At 47.3% G+C, this 19,048-nt stretch overlaps 1 protein-coding gene across 4 annotated transcripts in view; it reads left to right on the forward strand.

The window, feature by feature from the left end:
- Window positions 1-19,048, forward strand: part of CSMD2 (CUB and Sushi multiple domains 2) — a 560,963-nt gene that overhangs the window by 445,214 nt on the left and 96,701 nt on the right. For all 4 annotated transcript variants that reach the window (XR_007770925.1, XM_050932578.1, XM_050932579.1 and 1 more), the window contains 6 exons: window positions 1,625-1,721; window positions 3,248-3,352; window positions 11,729-11,847; window positions 11,958-12,027; window positions 14,646-14,762; window positions 17,451-17,660. Coding sequence is in view for 3 of the 4 variants with exons in the window: in XM_050932578.1 (XP_050788535.1) it covers window positions 1,625-1,721; window positions 3,248-3,352; window positions 11,729-11,847; window positions 11,958-12,027; window positions 14,646-14,762; window positions 17,451-17,660 (718 nt within the window). In the remaining variant the exon portion in view is untranslated. The remainder of the gene's footprint in view (window positions 1-1,624; window positions 1,722-3,247; window positions 3,353-11,728; window positions 11,848-11,957; window positions 12,028-14,645; window positions 14,763-17,450; window positions 17,661-19,048) is intronic.

Genomic DNA, 19,048 nt, shown 5'->3' on the forward strand with positions numbered 1-19,048 from the left:
AGACTTGGTTTGTTTAAAAAAAATAAGGCAGCAGAGTTATTTTATCATTCAGAGTAAATCAAGCAGGAAAACAGGTTAAAATGCCAGAAATAATGCTTTGATTTTTTTTTATTTTAACTTTGCATTAGCAGGCAAAAGGAAGTCAGGTATTGGAACTGGATTTGTAAATGCAGCATGTAGGCATTTTAGAGAAAATGGGGATATTTTTGTAGGATTTCCAGATAGGCGGGTGGGGAGGTGTCTGGGAGTGGGTATGATTATATATAAATCAGGATTTTTCGTGTCTAAAAGTACCTGTAAGTGTTTAGTCTTGCAAATTGCCTCCAGCTGAGCTCAGTGCTTAAAAGAGTAATTCCATTGAATTTAACGGGACTTCTGCTGATCATAAGCATTGGGATTGGTAAGAAGTATTTACATCATCCAAGCGAATAGCAGCAATACGTATATGCAAGAGCCCTGGAAATGAGAGAGATTCTATCCAGCCAACCAAAATGCCCAAATGTGGGTACAAAATTCCATCAAGTTAGGCACCTAGGTAAATGATCTGATTTTTTGTCAGGGGCTTATAGCAACCACAGCCCCCATAGATTTGAATGGCAATTGTGGGCACACAACTCAGTACTTCTGCAAATCCAGACCTCTTGTATAGGAGCCTAAATATGGGTTTAGGTGCCGGGGACTGTCTAAGAATGCTAAGAGTGCCCCACTGCCTTTGACTTTCAGTGGGAGGTGTGCCCCTAACTCTCTTAGGCTGCCTTGAAAATGCCAACCTAGAAGCACAGAGCAACTTGTTTCTCCAGCACTTTGTCTTTCTTGTCCTTAGAAATACTATTAGAACCTGTCTGAAAAGGCATCAAGAGAAAAAAAAGTCTGCTGATAATCACTGGAGGTGTTCTTGCTGAAGAATAGGAGCTATTTCAGAATGCAAATGCCATATCAGCAGCTATAGAAATTTTATTTATTTAGTGATTTTTGAAGCCCCTGCTTCTGGAGTCATGTGATTACATAAGAATCTCAGTTTTCATTTTTAAAGTAAATTTCCAGCACTTTTAGTTGTAGGGAAAAGTTTGTAAACAAGGCTAGAGTGCACCCAAAAGGCTCAGAAACTGAAGAACAATATGAACTCACCATTAAAAATAATCATCATCGTATTATGAGTTTTCAAGCCTTTCTTGTGATTTCTGATCACGGGACATTGGCATTACTGTACATGGGAGCATCTTCCTTCTGAAAACATCACATTTTAGGGTGAAAACATACTGAACTCTGAAGGAATTTTGCCAAACTGAAGCAAAAGACCAGATCCTCAGCTGGTGCAAATCAGCTTCTGAAGTCAAAGGAGCTGTGCCAGGTTGCACCACCTGATGATCAGGCCCAGTATATGGACTGATGCTTTCCAGTTTTGCTGTAATCATTTCACTCTGCCCAACCAGTGACATTCTGAGACTGTAGTTCTGTTAACTTTAGTAATGCGTCATCACGGGCAGAGTGACCGTTCCTAGTGAGATCAAACCACGGGACACATTGTTGTCTTTATTAATGGCTCTGTGGTTGGTATTACTTTTGCCTATTAACAACATAGATACTGAGTGAATGATATTCTTTTCTTTGTTTAATCTTTCAGATTCAAGTGATCAGTTTTGTCACTGAGCAAAACTGGGATTCCCTGGAAGTGTTTGATGGAGGGGATAATACGGTCACCATGCTGGGAAGTTTCTCTGGTAGGTGGCTATTTAAAGTCCTGTTTGCAGTATTCAGCAAAGCACTTAAGCACAAATTTAATTTCCATTGACTTCAGCTGGACTGCAACACATGCTTGAAGATAAGCACATGTTTAAGTGCTTTGCAGGCTAGGGACGGATTTAAGCATGTCCTTAAATGGGACAGTGTGCTTTGCTGAACTGAGGCCTTGGGCTATGGTTGGCTTCAGAAGATGCCAACAGAGAACCTTAAACATGGCACTGGCTGGTCACCTTTGTAGTGTTGTTAGTTTGGTAACAACAGTACCATGTCCTCTTAGGGAAAATGGAGGAAAGCGGTCTAGTAAGTAGAACCTGGGAGTCTGGACTCTTGCCTATTATGCTCCAGCAATGGGACTGACCTGTCACTTGGTGACCTGGAAAAGGTCAGTTAGTATTGCTGAATGTGTCCACACTAGAGAGTGTTGTACCCATTTTCCAGCAATGTTCCAGTGGTGCAGTAGCAACAGTGTAAACACTAGTGTAGGGCATAGTGTTTGTACCACCCTGCTTGTGAAAACCTGCTGTAAATCCTGTCTGCACTAGCACTCTCACCATTGCTAGCATTACTAAGCTGCGCCATTGCCGGGTGCAAAATGTTGTGCTTTAGATAAGGCCTCTGTCTCTCATTTTTACTCATCTGTAAAATGGGTGTAATTCTATGGCACTTTCCCTAAACTGCTCTACCAACCCAGTGCTTGTACAGTGCAAAGTCCAAGATTGCCACCGCCTTTGTTAACAATGAAAACAGGAAAAAGAGAACATCAAAACTAACTCAAGCTTTCTCTCTAGACTTGGTTGCCAATATGGTTTCTCCCTCAGTATCACTCAGCCATCACCCTAGATCCTCTCATCCCAGAGAATGAGATTACCTTACATCCAAATGGGTTAACAAGTCACCTGCATCACTGAGTCACCAGAACCCTTTTAACCCTTTCCCTGCAGAATCAACACCTGGGTGCAGTGTTTCTGGCAAAAAACTTGCCATCGGTTATTCACAGCATTGTGAGATTTAATTGATTAACATTTTTCAATGCTTTGAGATCCTCGGATGAAAGGTTCTGGGTCAGATTCATAAAGAGTAGCGGTCCCTGCATCCAGGACTGCCCTTAGTCACACGTATCAGACAGAAACACTTGCACCTGCTAATGTAATAGCTAACAGACTGGGGACGGCGTAATGCACTCCTGGCTACCCTAGCGACTCAAACTCCGCTCCCATTCCTCCTCATCACCAAGTCAATCTCTCAATCCCCCCGTCCGGCTGCTCTCTGGCTGTTAAGACTTTAGGTGATGAAATGTGTCTCTAGGCTTTGGAAACATCTTTTCCGACCGTTCTTGGCTATTCCTCTGCTGGACTCATGAGAACCTGCTCAAACTGAGTGGGCTGTTAAATTAAAGGACTTTCTGTTCTCAGATTCTTCTCAGATTTATGCAGCAAGTCTTGGAATGTAAAGGGGAGGAGAAAAAAACACTTTACAGTACCATACATCCCTCCTCTTTTCCCAGGTACAACGGTGCCTGCTTTGCTGAACAGCACTTCGAACCAGCTCTATCTGCATTTCTACTCGGATATCAGCGTGTCCGCCGCAGGATTTCACTTGGAATACAAAAGTAAGCGCAGCTCCCAGATGGGTTCCTGTAACAGCACACCCTCTAGCTTTGATCCTACAGGTCCTAGTATGAGGTGTAAGGCGGTGACCATTCAGTGCAAATGGAGGCTACATAAGGTGGGGGAGGTTAAATGCTAGGTTTTGACCCGGTGCTCAAACACCATCCAGGCCTACTCTCTTGCGGTCAAGTGCACAGGGTGTAAAAGAGAGAGGTATTCATGTGGGCATAGAATGGACGTGGCCAAGGAGGTATTTTCATACATGTGATCCTCGTGCTGCGGCTGATGCACTTAGCTGTGACATCCCCTGTGTAGCCTCGCCCCTGTTACAAGGCAGGAGTACGTTGGCAGCCTGCAGGTTAATAGATCAGGGTCCCCTGCACTTCCTTGGCACTTTATACCTTGCACTTACACACGCTGTACTCCGTTGCTGTGCCATGTCAGTCCCCCAGTGCATGAATGTGTGTGGCAAGCGTACGTGCACGGCTGTCCTCCAACCCAGACTTCCTCCCTGTGCCGGGATGCAGAGATCATTGCCGTGGGCACCGCTTTGTAATAGCACCTGGCCCTACGTGGAATGAAAGAATAGAAATGAACGTGGGCTTGCGACAGTGTCTGTCTTAACCCACCTCCCATCCCAATGAACTTTGTGAAGCAACAAGTTAGATGCTGGCAGTGCAGCGATGGTGCAGGTGAATATGGCAGGGGCATGCTTATTAATGACTTTCACAGCCTCAGACATCAGGCCTGGGAGGCTTATTAGCATGAACTGAATAGAAAACCCTGAGGAAGACCTTCCCGCCAAAGCAGCTGCTGCCCCAGGCAATCGAGGACTGTTCCATTGCTGTCTCCCAGTCTTTTATTGGAAAGATTCACATGTTGGTGCATCCCCAATTGCCATTAAAGGGTCTGACCACTAGGGATCTGGAGGTAACCCATCAACCAGACGTGACGTAGAGTCACTTCCCCTTCTTGGACCTCCACTCTAGGAGGATGTGGGAGCATCACATGGGTTTGGACAGGGAGCCTGGAGCCATCCATATGAAAGGGGACCTGGATCGTGTGCATCTCTGCAGGACGCTGCGTCTGACTGGAGTGGGGGTGGGAGGGATTTTCATTAAAGAGAACTGGCAGGTTTTGAACCTGAAGCCAAGGGTTCATTCTTCCTGCTGCCTGTACTTTGATTCCTCATCTATGACCAGATCTGGCCACTCCAGAGAAGCTCTCTTGGTAAAGCTACAGCAGACAGCCATGCAGAGGTGGCTGTAGGTATCTGAATGATAGCTGGAACAGAGTCCAGCAACGTACGGACTGTCAGTAGTGGAATGATTGCTGTTATGAAATTGAAGGTATCTGTAACAGCAGTGGAAGCAAGCAGGGTTTTGCATTTACAGTGTACGTCTACCACAACCAATCCAGGGCATTCTCCGCTCCCTGCATGCATGGAGGTTAATATTCAGAGACATTCTGACTCTCTGACTCATGCCTGAATCAGTATCAGCAGCACTGAGCTGATGAGAGATGTACTGGGACTCTTGTCTCCTTTAATGGAATCTTCCTGCAGGCGATGTGAACATAATTGTTTCTTGCTGGACACCCTGTCTTGACAGCTACTCACTAACATGACTCTCGCCTTCAGATCTTGAGCCAACAGATTGTGGGTTTTCTTCTCCCCAAAGCCGCAGGTAGAGTTCGACTGTTTCTTATTTGCAAAATGTCCACAAAACGGCATAAGGTCCTGTGCTGTACAGGTGCCTCTCTGCAGAGACTCTGTGCCCTTAAGAAATGTCTGCTTCTACCAGACTTTCCAGGTTGCTTCTGTTTATGCATCAGAAGCCTGTGTGTGCTAATGGTTAAAGCAAAATGGCAGGAGAGCTTGGGAGAGGCTAGGACCCTGGAGTCAGACTCAGGAGGTACAGGTTATGAGCTTGCAGACATCTCTTCCCCTTTCTGTGTCTCCTCCCACCTTTTGTCTGTTTAGTGTGTAAGCTCTTCAGGACAGGAGACGCCTCTTACCGTGTGTGTTTGCAGCACACCGTACAGCGGGGCCTTGATTTCATGGGGACCTGTGGGCATTACTGTAATGCACAGAAATGATTCTGGATTTTATTTGCTCTGTGGAAGCACCTGGAGGCCCCAGATCAGGGGGTCAGGGCCCCATTGTGCTTGTTGCTGCACTCACAGATAATAAAAGGACCATCTCTGCTCCCAAACAGCTTGTGGTCTGAACAGCTTCTCCTTGTAGCTGAGCCACTGGCCTGCTCCATGGCTGGGATCCCGAGGGATCAATGCAGTGGCCCAGGAGTCCTGTGTTCTAACTGCAGCCCTGTCAGTGACTTGTTATACGGGCTGGTCACTTAATTTCTCCATGTTTCAGCTCCCCATCTGTAAAATGGGAGTGACAGTTTGCTGAGAGGTTCGGTTAATATGTGTACTGCATGTTGAAGTTGTTCGAGATCTTCCTTTGGGGCCACATCCCTTGTGCAGGCGTGGGAGCTTTGACACGCCCTGGGAGCAGAGCCGGCCCCGTGTTGCCTGGTGTTTGGCACAATATAATGCTTCGCTGTTTCCGCTTGCTTGTTACGGGTAGGTAGCAGGGCTATTTATTTCTCCTGCCATTGGCAGTGATCTGTAGAGTATTTCCTTGTCAGTGTCTTGGCCAACACTGTGCTCCAGGAAGCTCAGTTACTGTGTCAGGAACCGCTCGTCTGTTTGGTGCATAGCCAAAGGTGGAACCTAGAGTGGCAGATGCTTCAGTGAACTGTTCACCACAGCAAGAGCTGGTGGAGATGGGCCGGGAGTGTCTCTTCTCTGATTTATAATCATTGAACCAAGAAGGGTGCAGGACAGCAGCTGTTGGGAGCGAGGCTGTATCAGGAACAAGCAATATCCACTTTGAACTGAACCTGACAGCAATATTACCAGCCCCAAATGTTCAAAACCCATGAATCAGATCCCTCAAAACCACGAGATTGACTCAGGGTGGGCGGGGAGGGAGTTTAGCGTTTAAAGTTTATTCTCTTTACCAGATCTTCATTTAAGTCATTTGCTCCCTGCCTATGGAGTGTTTTGGTTTGGGGGACGGTGAACTGTGGCTTCATATATATGGCCAGGGTTGGTACCCAGGACCTCCAGCACTGAGAACCACAAGCCTTGAGCTGAAGGCGCGCTCCTTTGTATGTAAGTGAGTCTCAGGCTTTTATACTGCTTGGCCCCAGCAACTGTAGCAAAACACAGTCCCATGCACAGAACCAGCGTCCCGAGGCTTCAGGAGTTTGCAACCCATCTAGATTCCTTGATTTGTAAGTCAGAAGGGATCATCATGATCAACTGGTCTGATCCATAACTTTTCACCCACTGATTCCTGCCACACAACAGATAGGGGGCCATTTGGTAAGGAGCCAATATACAGAGACACCACCATGGATAGAACCCCGGACTGTCAGCCCTCAAAGCACATGGCTTGGCTAGTTGAGCTGAAGAAGAGCTCCTTTACCTGTAAGTAGCAGGCTGTTGCCGTTGCCAGAGCCAGCTATTCGGCAAACAGTAAGCTTCACTGCCCAGGGAAGATCTCGTAGCGTGGGCTTTGTGGCAGGAGGCATGACTGCGTTCATCTCTCTGCAAGGATTGGGAGGGTTTTCAGCTGCTCATTGGCTCATGTGCTGCTTTCCCTTGGTTAGCTGCTACTAGAGCGCTTAGCCCTCCCTCTGCGCTGTACGGAAACAGATACAGGAGAAATGCCCTGCATGGGAGCATGCAACATTTCCAGGTTTGAGCCGTTCCATGTTGCTCCCTGCTGAGCGGTGTGTCGGGGGGAGGGATGTTTGAGCAGGGAGTTCTCTCCTAATGTTCACAACCCGGGTGCGAGGGAATCTGTTTAGCTGGTAGTAGGGGGAAGAATTTGAAGAGACGCAGTTAGCATAGAAGGAGACATTGCTTAGGGCCCCATCATATTTTTTGCCATTGTTTCCATCCCTCTTTGATGGTCACTAGATCAGCTCGGGCCAAGGTCCTTCCCACTCACTGGGATAGCTTCCCTGCATGCTGCTATCTCTGAGTTGGGAGGGGGGGAATTGCTTCCGTCTGTCCTTTAAAGCAGGTTCTAGAGATGAGCCAAACCAGATCCATGTTTCCAGCTCTCCCCTTGCATCCAGAAACTGAACTGGAGGCGAGAGCTCTCCCATAACCATATCCAGGCACCTTCCCCTGTTCTCTATAGTTCCCAATGGGAGTGTAAGGCATCATCTCTGCTCTCTTGTGGCCTTGCTCTGAGTTAAGCTTGAGAGTGAGCATTCAGAAGGGTTCCTAGATGGCAGCTTATACAAGTAAATTACCTCTGTATTGTGTTCCATTGCTGATGTTGAGAGTTCTTGGAGCAGGGACCTGGCTTTCTGATCTGTTTGTAGGGTGCCGAGCACAAGGGGGCCTGGTCCATCAGGGTTGCTCTTAGGCTCCACAGTAATACAAACAACAATACTTATTATTCAACTGCAGTTCCCTGCCCAGATACTCACACACTCTCTCTCTCTCACCTGGAGACTGTTTGGCACTGGAGCTTTGCTCTGTCCACAACCTGGCTCCCATCATCTAACCCAGATGGCAGCTCCCACTCAGCTGGCCACACTAGAGAGCTCAGTACCACCTGCTCCCGTCAAGAGGGCCCTGGCCTCCGCAGTTTTGGGGTGGAGATGTGAAGGCCCAGGCTGGGCCACAGTTGTGCACAAAAGCTGTGCCAGGCCCTTCCTGGCCCGGCTTCGATTGCCCAGAGAGGGGTAAATAGGGCAGCCTCCAAGCTCCCAGCATGTCATCTCGCCATTCTTCCGTCCCTGACAGACATGTCGCACTACAGAAGCTTCCATAGTAACCGCAGAAGGGTCCTGCATTTCCTGCCATCTCCTCCACCCTCACCCCCGTTTCCTGCCACTTCCCTTAGTCCCCAAGGTCATGCATGGATTTGCCCTCTCCATCTTGTCCCCTGCCATGTTCTCTCCTTGAAGCCCAGTGTCACTCTTGTTTACGGCTTGCCTGTCTGCAAAGGATGCTGTCTCGGTCTGTGAAAGTGAGTCCTGCCACTCAGCCAGCTGCCCAGGGCTTGTCATCCTTTCTGGGCAGTGTCTCTGATACGGAGCGGCTAAGAGTCTGGGAAGGAGGGTGCAAAGGATGCTCCCCAGCACGATAAGAAAGCGGCTGGACAGGCATGGTTTGACATAGAGGCAGTGGTGTGAGGCATCGGCAGGGCCACCAGCCCACCTGGCGGATCTGCTTCTCATTTGTTTCCTCCTCTCTCCATCCAGCCCATTGTTCCCAGCAGTGTGCACATCTGTAGCCAGATGCCTCTCTCTCTCCCCATGCAAATTGCGGGCGCCCCCAGGTGAATGCTGCCAGACAGGCACAGGGAAGAGGCTTGAGTGGGTCAGCAGATGAGCGACTTGCTGGGGAATGCATCAGTCTCCCACATGTGTTGGAGGGTGTCTTGCCCTCTCCTTCTCAGGGACGGGTCACCCTGGTGCTTCCTAGCACTTGTTTGATTGTTGAGGGAGACCATCAGAAGTCGTTGGGGATCCCAGGTCTCCTCATTGCATTTCCAACCCCTCCTCCATGCCTACCAACCCACTTGCAGGCACGTGCTAATCCAGCCAGTCAGCTGTGGTTTTTCCTAGCCACTGGGCAGCAGGTCGCCAGATGTGCCCATATCCCATGACTTTCTTCCCACTGGGCTTTTGTTTCTTCACTTGAAGAGACTTGCTTGTAGAGAGAACCTGCGTCCTTTGGGACTGCCGTGACCAGCGGGCCAGGAACAGTCAAACCTGACCCATCAGGTGCATCCTTGGGTGTTGGTGGTGAGATTGGAGTCATGATTAGAAGGGGTGGGTTTGACAGCTTTGGTAGCCCAAGAGAGGTTGCTCATTTGCTATGAAGACTCTAATTCAAGGCTGTGGTTTGAGCATGGGGCAGGGAGTCAGTAACTCCTAGGTTCTGACCCATTTTCTTCTGTTGTGCGACCTTGAGTCATTTCACCACCCTCTGCCTAAGTTTTCCCTTCTGTGAAATGGGGATAAGAGCACCTTGCTCCTAATGGGTTAATTAGTAAAGCAGTGCCTTAGTGCAAGGTATAAAAGTGAGAACGCCAGCGAATCCATGAAGTCTAGCAACGATGTGGCTACTCCTATTGGTTTTACATGGAAGGCCCCCAGATACTACGGTGACGGTCGGCAGGATAAAACCCTGAGGTGGATAGATAATCATGGTTCTCAGCTGAGGCATTGGCTGAAATATACTGGGTGCCTCATTTTGGGATGCAGTTTCCAGAGTGGGACAGGAAGTTTCCAGCTTGTACACTTAGGAACACTGGAAGGAAGCAGCGTGAGGTGAGCTCATACGTAGTATTTCTTCCTCCTCTCTCCCTATCTGATCCCTTGAGAAATAGCCCTTATCTCCACATGCCCAAAAGCCAGAGGAAAGTGAGTGGACTTCAGCACTGAGGATGACTCAGTCGCCCACTGTTCTGTGTGAGAAGTTATTCAAATCTGCTCTCACTACTCCCTGAAGGTCAGGAAATACAGTCATGTGTGTTTTCTTGCCGGGAAGCATGACTCTGGTTTCAGAAGGAGAGTTGCCATCAAAGTCGTGTCAAGGTTATTTCTTTTTTCCCCCGCTTTCTAGTTCAGCCTCAAGATTGTAGAGTCGAAGCAGAATGTTAGCCCTTGGAATGATGCTGAAGGTTATCTTTTAGTGACAGCTGTTAGTGTGGTGAGTGAGGGAGGTTCTGGCAGGCAGCTGAGCTACAGTGGGTATGAGGTGACTGCAAACTACTGTCTTAGTTTTATCTCCATGTGGCGCCACGGAAGTGGGAGACGGGGGGATACGTAAAGAGGAGAGCACCTCACCGGACATATGACCTTTGGGGTTGCTAATCCTGGTTGCAGGGGGCCTCCTTCCCATTGTAATTGTAGCCTGGAAGGAAATGGGACTGGGTAAAATCTTCATGGAATATTCAGTGTAGATGCCATGAGAGACCCACATCTGTTACTGTTACCTGTCTCGAATGATAAATTCATTCCATAATCGAAGAGAAAGAGGGAGGAGGCAGAAAGAGAGGGAGGAAATGGGATTGTGCCATCTGTGCCCCAAACGGATAAATTACATACAATGAAAATAATGTATCTTTGTACTACAAGCGTGACTCAAATAAAATGGAGTTGGTCAAGCAAGGGAGGACTGGAATTGGCTTCCTCTTCTTACAGATCAGGCAGCATTGGATACAGAATGATGTACAGCAACATGAATACAAACACAATTTAACATTCTCAAGAGGGCTTTGGCTGCCTCAGTGCTTTGCTTTTCTACTCTTTGCTACTTTAAAGACTGGTGTATTGTTGCTTATGTATAATACAGCAATTATTACACTGCTGATTAGCCCTGAGTCAGTGAGGGCTGATCAGTAGCGTTTATGCCTGTCAACCAGAAGGTTACATCTTACTTATTCATATCCGACGAATACTCTCCCAGGGGAGGTGTTGGGAGCCCGCTCATGCAAGACGAATAAAATTGGACTGAATAAAGCACTAGAGAATAGAGTGGGGGGAACTATTAAGATACCAGAGAGAGCTGCCTAGGCAAGGAGTGTAAATGAGTTGCTGGAGCTTCTTTGTGGAGGATGGAGAAAGGTGGTTAGGGCTGTTAGGAAGACAGGAGTCATGGCCTGGGCATACAGATCAGGTTAGGTGGCAAAAGAAAGTCACACGGAATGCAGCACAGGCTTCGTTATAGGGATCCAGCTTTCTTGCTGATGGCCCTTGGGAAGAGGTAGTGGCAGGTGCAGGTGTTCCCAGCTCAGAGGTAAATGGATTCTGTAGAGGAGGGATTAGAACTAGAACCAGTGGGGGAAAATGAAAGAAGGTGAATTTTAGGTGACTAACAGGGAGAAATAGGGCAGTGGTGAGTTCTGTTAGACCCTGTGATGGTCTCCCAGTGGAAGTGATGGAAGTCCCATCACTAGAGACATTCAAAGCTGCACTGGGCAAGGCATGCCACGATACACTGTTTTGGGGGGAATTTCATAGGGAGATGAATATGGCAAAATGGAGTTTGCCCGTCTGATTTCTATGGGGGAGGTCATTAGCGACCATTAAAGGGACATAGTGAGTTAAGATGCAGATTCCCCTCTGTGGTTTATGCCCATTTCAATACACACGCTCAGTTGCACTGGATCTTTCTCTGTGTTTGCTCCTGTGGTCTCTCTCCCCCTTGTTTGTCGTGTGTTTGTAAGTATGATTCCTTGTCCCACTGAGACCCAAGGTTCTTCCTTCTCTGCCTTTGCCATAGTTCACATTCCCCTCTCTCTTTGAGCATTCAGTTTCACACTTTCTTTTTCACAGCCGTCGGCCTGTCCAGCTGTCCAGAACCTGCAGTGCCTGGGAATGGCCTGAAGATTGGAGAGAGGTACTTGGTTAATGATGTCGTCTCCTTTCAGTGTGAGCCAGGCTATGCCCTTCAGGTACTAGACACTTGCAAATCTGGAAGGTTTTTGTTTTCTGGGCTTCAGCATTGCTGTGAAACAAAGAAACCCCAAATCTCCTAAACATCTTATTGTATTATATTTTGTAGGGGCACTCTCACATTTCCTGCATGCCGGGGACCGTCCGGCGCTGGAATTATCCACCTCCACTTTGCATCGGTAGGATTTGGGCCACAGCTTAGCTGCTTCTATACGATGCCCTTTTATCATGTGGGGGAATAAGCATGGGTGAAAAGGGAAGGACTGGTAGCACTGGGATTGGTGTCCAAAACAACAACAAACCTTGGTTTGGTTCGATTCACAAAGCCCCCGTCAGTGAATCTACATCACGGAACCATCACTCCTGTGCAGAGGGAGAGCCATTCCCCTGACGTGTCATTCAGTGGTGGTCACTCTGCAGGAAAAGAAGAATGGTAAAGAACCAGAATTTCACCATGCCTTATTCACCACGCTTGCCTACGGTGATGCCCTGGGGAAAGGTGGTGGTGAGTTGCCAGCAGTGTTAAAGGTGGTGGACCGTTAGGGCCCATCCTGCTCCTCTTGAGGAGACCAAGTGTCAGGCTATTGATTTACATAAGGGTAGGAGCAGGTACTGTAGAAACAGAGGCGTGAAGTCAGCTTGCGGGACCTTTCAGGTTATTTTAATGCAATATTTTGCTTTTTAACAACTCTAGATGTTTAATATTCATATTCTGCACTTTATGACTTTGCGAGAGAGACATTTATGCATTTAATAGCGTTAGTTAGTTAACAGTTATTTCAGGCCCCTGCTGCTCCAGCTCACATCGTTTAGCTTTAAAGTAATTATAATAGCTGCTGGCTCTTTTATCTGATGATCTACAGGCCAGAAATAAATAGAGAGATACTTACAGCAGAAATAAGTGAGCAGAAAGGACTCCTGCCAATGGGAGCTGCTTAGAAAGGAGCCGGAACCCCTTTTGCTCAGCATTATAGTCAAGGAATTCAGGTGCTGGGAACGGCGTCTCAATACTGCAGCCACCGGGACCTCCAAGATTAATGGATAGATAAGCAAGAACAAAAAACTCTTATATTCTCATTCATAGGATATATTTGTGTTGGCATAGCACCTGGGAGCCCAGTCATGGACTAAAACCTGTTGTAGACATTAGTGTCTGTGCAGCGAATAGCACAATGGGGCGCTGGTCCATAACTGAGGTTTCTATGTGTTAACACAATGCAAATAATACTGGGGTTTGATCCAGATTGTTCCTTCAGTGTAGTGCTGGAAAGTTCTGTCTGTGTGTCCCTCCCCATACATGCCTGTCTATCTGTCTACCTACCTACTTCTCTTCTCCTCCAAATCCCAGTGATGTCACTAGGGGACGACCACTTTGCAGGACCGGGTCACTGCTGTTTTAATAAAGGAACACAGTGTGCATCTGGGGTTGGTTCATTCAAGCCCAGGAGCATAAAGCTGGATCCATATTTAGGCATCTTAAATAAGGGCATGTCTCCACAGCCAGTGACAGCCCACAGCAGCAAGCCTCTGAGCACAAGTCAACAGACTCGGGTTTGCACTACTGCACTCAACGCACTGCGGAGACAGCACGTCTAAGTTGCAGCTCAATCTCTGAAGCCCGACCCCTGCCTAGGCCTCAGAGTCCAAGCTCCAGCCAAGTCATTGTGTCTACACAGCTGTTTTTAGTGTGGTCTCATGAGCCCCATGAGTCTGAGTCTGTCGATTTGGGCTCAAAGGTTTGCTGCCGCAGGCTGTGTAGACCTGGTTTTCAGTGTGTGTGTGTGCGCGCGCCAAGCATCACCCAAGTATGACAATTTTCACCTAAATGTAAAACCAGAGATAGGATTCTTCATCGTTCTGTCATTTCCAAACCATATACAAAAGCCCCCAAAGCACTGGAGAAAACATATTAATTCCCTGGCAAGGTTTGCTGGCTTCTTTCAGTTTATTTTATCCAGATGTTTTCCTTTTACATAATTTAAGAGCAGTTATGTTAAGCAGACATCGGGGGGGAGGGGAATCTTACAAGAGAAGCATTGTCAGACGTGAGCATGCGTAGTGATATGCTGGACAAAGGGAAATCTGTACCTTCAGTGTCAGATTGGATTAAGGATATGAGTGCATGTCTTCTGTTGGAATGTATTACAAGAGTAACGCAGAGGTCAGTCAGATAAGATGGTGTCTTGAGTTGAAATTTAATCTATCGTCTTTTGTAAACATCTTGTTTGTTTTGATATTTGTGCACTGGCCTTTGTAGAGGTTGCATTTGAGCCAATATATGCAGTTTCTGTATTTATAAGTGTCCAGAGTTGGCTAAATATCATACCAACTGTTCCACCTTGATTTGGATCAAACGGAGGCACTCAGAATCAATGTAAGGGGCTAGACAGATAGATTTCTTAGCTGTATTTTGTGCCTTGTTTAAGAAAATGAAATCGTTACCGCCCGCAGGCCCCGCTGGGCTTGATTCTGCACATACACATGGTAAACAGATGCCCCCAGCTTCTAACACCTTACACCTAAGGTCCCAGTGCTGTGGCCAGAGCTGCTCAGAGGTATGGATCCAGTCACAGGATAAGAGCTTTAATAGGTCAGACACAGAGTGCAGGAAAAACATGCAACATAGTAGTGAGATGATCAGAGTGATGCTTGGCAAATATCTCATTAGTTCTGTGGTGAATTTTTCTTTTCTTTTCCATAAAATAAATGGATGGCTGCGGCTGTCTCCCTGTGTAAATGGTAAGTGACCTTTCCGCAGATCCTTTCCATTAACATCAGGCCCTTGTCAATCTTACAGCCCAATGCGGTGGGACTGCAGAAGAGATGGAAGGAGTGATCTTGAGTCCTGGGTTCCCAGGAAACTACCCCAGTAACATGGACTGCAGCTGGAGGATCTCTCTGCCCGTAGGGTTCGGTAAGGCTGCCAGTTCTTCAGACGAACACTGTTTCTTCTGGATGCCTATTTCTGCTTGTGACCTATGTGATGGTAGACACTCAGGGGTTAATCTGGAAGGACTCACTGCACCTGCAAATACAGATGATTCTCTGGGTCACTTCTGAATTTTCTGGACTGAAGCTTTCCCCCTTGTTATAATCACGCCTGCCTCTGTATGTTGGGGTGCAGTCAGGAAGCAACAGCCTTGCCTCCCCCAGCACCCCAGCTGGCCACCCGGATCATGGCTTGTCCAAACACCACAGCATGCAGAAGGGGGAAGAGATTTGTCTTGTGCTCTCCTTCTCCCTTCCTCGTAGCACATCTGCTCAGGACCCAGTCACAATCCCTCCCCAAACAGTGCAGCGTAGGAACTCTGGTGGCACTGGGCCATTAGCTTGAGAAGTGTCTCTTATAGAACAACTGAAAGCCAGTTGAGATGTTTAAAGGGCAAATCAAGATACAATTAGACCATGGTCTCCCTCTAAGCAGCGCTTGAATACTAAATTCTCTCTCTCTCTGTGCAAGATGGGAGTGTTTGTCTGACTGATTTCTGTCAGAAACCTGGTCTTCACAAGACAGTGGAAGTGGCGATCTGGTCCCCATGCTGAACTTATCCCTGAGAGAGCATTAGTCTGAGTCAGTGGTTCTCAGCCTGCGGCCCAATCAGCACAGAGCTGCGGCTGTCATGGTATAATTCTCCACTCTGAACCTTAATCGTCCAAAAGATCGGGTACCAGCATGAATTCCTCTAAGCTCAATTACCAGCTTAGTACTGGTAGCGCTGCCACCAACCAGGAATTCCAGTGCCTGGTACACTCTGGTCCCCCCAAAACCTTGCCCGGGGACCTCCAAGACCCAGTCCCTCTGGATCTTAACCCAAGGAAAGTAAACACTTTCCCTCACCTTTGCCTCTCCCAGGCTTCCCTTCCCTGGGTTACCCTGGAAGATTACTGTGATTCAAACTCCTTGAATCTTAAAACAGAGAGGAAAATCCACCTTCCCCCCTCCTTCTCTCTCCTCCTCCCAGACTCTCCCTGAGAGAGAAAGTAATCCTAACACAGAGAGAAAATTAACCTTTCTCTCCCCCTTCCCTCCTTTCTCCCCACCAATTCCCTGGTGGATCCAGACCCAGTCCCCTGGGGTCTCACCAGAATAAAAAAAAATCAGGTTCTTAAACAAGAAAAGCTTTTAATTAAAGAAAGAAAAAACAGTAAAATGTATCTTTGTAAATTTAAGATGGAATATGTTACAGGGTCTTTCATCTATAGACACTGGGAATACCCTCCCAGCCTAAGTATACAAGTACAAATTAAAATCCTTTCAGCAAAATACACATTTGCAAATAAAGAAAACAAACATAAGCCTAACTCGCTTTATCTACCTAGTACTCACTATTCTGAACTTATAAGAGCCTGTATCGGAGAGATTGGAGAGAAACCTGGTTGCACGTCTGGTCCCTCTGAGCCCCCAGAGTGAACAACAACCAAACACTAACAGCACACACAAACTTCCCTCCCTCAGGATTTGAAAGTATCCTGTCCCCTGATTGATCCTCTGGTCAGGTGACAGCCAGGCTCACTGAACTTGTTAACACTTTACAGGCAAAAGAGACATGAATTACTCCTGTTCTATTAACCCTTAACTATCTGTTTATGACAGTGGCCCATGTGACATCCTCTGGGCCATATAGGTAGTTTTGGATGCAGCCCATAAAACATATTCTAGGCCACATATGCAGCCCACAATGGTAAATAGGTTGAGAACTACTGGGATCAGAGGGACGCCTCTCTCTGGATGGATGGAGGTAAGGTAAGGTGTGAGCTTATTTCATGATATGTGTGGCTTGGACTTAAAGGGTGTGTCTACACTGTCCCCTAAGCCACATTTGTGAGACTCAGGCTTGTGGACTCACTGTTTCCCTGCCCATGCTTAAACGTCCAGGCTGCTTTGTAAATCTGGGTTTGCAATTGCTGAACCTGGATCTTTCAACCATGCTAACATGTCTATACTGCGCTGCACAGACCTTCTGACCTGGGTCTACAGCGTGACCTGCATGCATCCACACTACAAAGTGACAGGGCATGGACTGAGTCACAGCTGGACCCAGGCTCTCACCCATCCAGCTAGCTGATGTGTCCTAAGTGCTGACCCGAGTCAGATGGATTTATGTGAAGTTGGGCTCACACCTGAGTCAGAGCCTGAGCCTAGTATACAATGTAGACATACCCAAAGGGCCTATGTTCTTAAGCAATGGTTCCCACAAGAACAGTGGAGTGAATGCTTTTTTAAAAGAATACGAATGTTCAACGCTCCAGCACTCAACTGATGAGTGTCCACTTTGCCTATTGTGTTGCAGCACTCCATTGAAATAACAGGAATGAAAGAGCTTAGCTGGTACCGTCAGTACAGCAGGTGCTGTCTGTCCGGATGTACCTGGGACATTCAGCAGCACAGCAAATGTATTCTACCTGCATATAAACAGGTTCCTTCAGTCCACCTGCATGCACCTGGTACAGTTCACCACCAGGCTTATTGTGGCATCAGACACTTTATGAACATAGTTCCAGGTCCTGCTCCTTGACCCATCAGTATTTGCCGATTTCCAAACTAGCAGACTGGCTTAACTGTTGCATTCATTTCTTCTTCTCCTGCTCTTCTCCTGCTCAGGTGCCCACATCCAGTTTCTGAACTTCTCCACCGAACCAAACCACGATTTCATTGAAATCCGGAATGGACCTTACGACACCAGTAATGTGATTGGCAGGTTCAGCGGCACTGAAATCCCGGGCTCCCTGCTGTCAACGTCACACGAGACCACCGTGTACTTCCACAGCGACCATTCACAAAACAAGCCAGGGTTTAAGCTGGAATACCAAGGTAACAAGGCCACCAAATAAGCAGGGAGGAAGAATCCTGTCCCCAAGGCTGGCAGTGGAGAGGGACCGGATGGAACAAGAGCAGCTCTTGTGTTGAATTTGTATCATGAGGACTTAATCCAAATGAGTGGAAAGGTGTTACATGAGATCCATACTTAATCCTAATAGCTGGGTTCCGTTCATCCTGTGGTGGCCTAAGGCAAATAACGTATGTTCCTGTAGTGCTTTGTAACAGTGAAATGCCTCAGAATTAATTCTGGCCAGACTGACTTTGATCTTGGCTCTCTAGACTGTCGTATTCCATAAAAAGTAGTCCCCAATGGACATGACTTTGCTTTAAAATTTTGCAGGTGCTTGTCTTTCTAGGTCAAAAGTCAAGTTTGGATCCTGAAAGCTCCTCTCTGTTTCCTAGAGCTGTGATGCACTCTTGATTTGTGCTGAGATGGGTTGTGGAGAGGGGAACTGGACATTTAAAAGAAAAGAGGTGCAGTAGTTTAACTGAATATTCATATGCCATGGTGCTGGGCGTGGTTTTAGAATCTTAACAGAGAATGAGAGTGGGAGCAGAGAAATAAATTAGCACCAATTCAAAAGGAAACTCTGGCCTAAAGTTTCACAACTGATCAGTGAATTTGAAGAGCCTCTTATTTTGTATCCTCAGCTTGAGATGACCTTACAGGAAGTCAGGTTTCAGAGTGGTAGCCCTGTCTGTATCAGCAAAAAGAACGAGGAGTCCTTGTGGCACCTTAGAGACTAACAAATTTATTATGGGCATAAGCTTTTGTGGGCTAAAGCCCACTTTATCAGATGTTGTTTGTCTCTAAGGTGCCACAGTACTCCTCATTCTTTTTACAGGGAGTCCTGATTTTCAGGGCGATCGGGCTCAACTCTATCAAAATCAAGCCCCATTTAAGGTGTCTTAAGTCAGGCACCTGAAAAATTGAGCACCCCAGATCCCTAGTTGTTGTTAAACATGTGGGCCCCTGAGCAGTGAATGCCTGTGAGTCTGTGAAACCCTCTGGGCAGGAGCTCTCTGGGCGTTGTGTGTTGAAACGTCTCAGTGTGGATTTTCTGCTTTTGGAAGGCGCTGGGCTCCTTGGTTCCCTGGATGCTGAGCTCCTTGGTTCATCCAGCTGTAGCATGAGCAACAGCAGTGCTGTTTCCCCTCACAATGTCCCTTGACTAATATGCCTTTGGAGGGGCTGTCTCACAGGTTGTTGAGTCTCATGGCTCATTCGCTCTTCACTCCTTCCCTCTCTGCTGAGGGGCCCATTGGTCATTGCAATACACTGGCAGCCTCACTAAAAGAAGCCAGGGGCTGAGCAGACCAAAGAAGCAGATTTCCATTTATATGCCAAGACACAGCCCCGTTTCTATATATACCTCAAG

The sequence above is a fragment of the Gopherus flavomarginatus genome, chromosome 22 (genome assembly GCF_025201925.1).
Source record: "Gopherus flavomarginatus isolate rGopFla2 chromosome 22, rGopFla2.mat.asm, whole genome shotgun sequence".
NCBI classification, from domain to species: domain Eukaryota; kingdom Metazoa; phylum Chordata; order Testudines; family Testudinidae; genus Gopherus; species Gopherus flavomarginatus.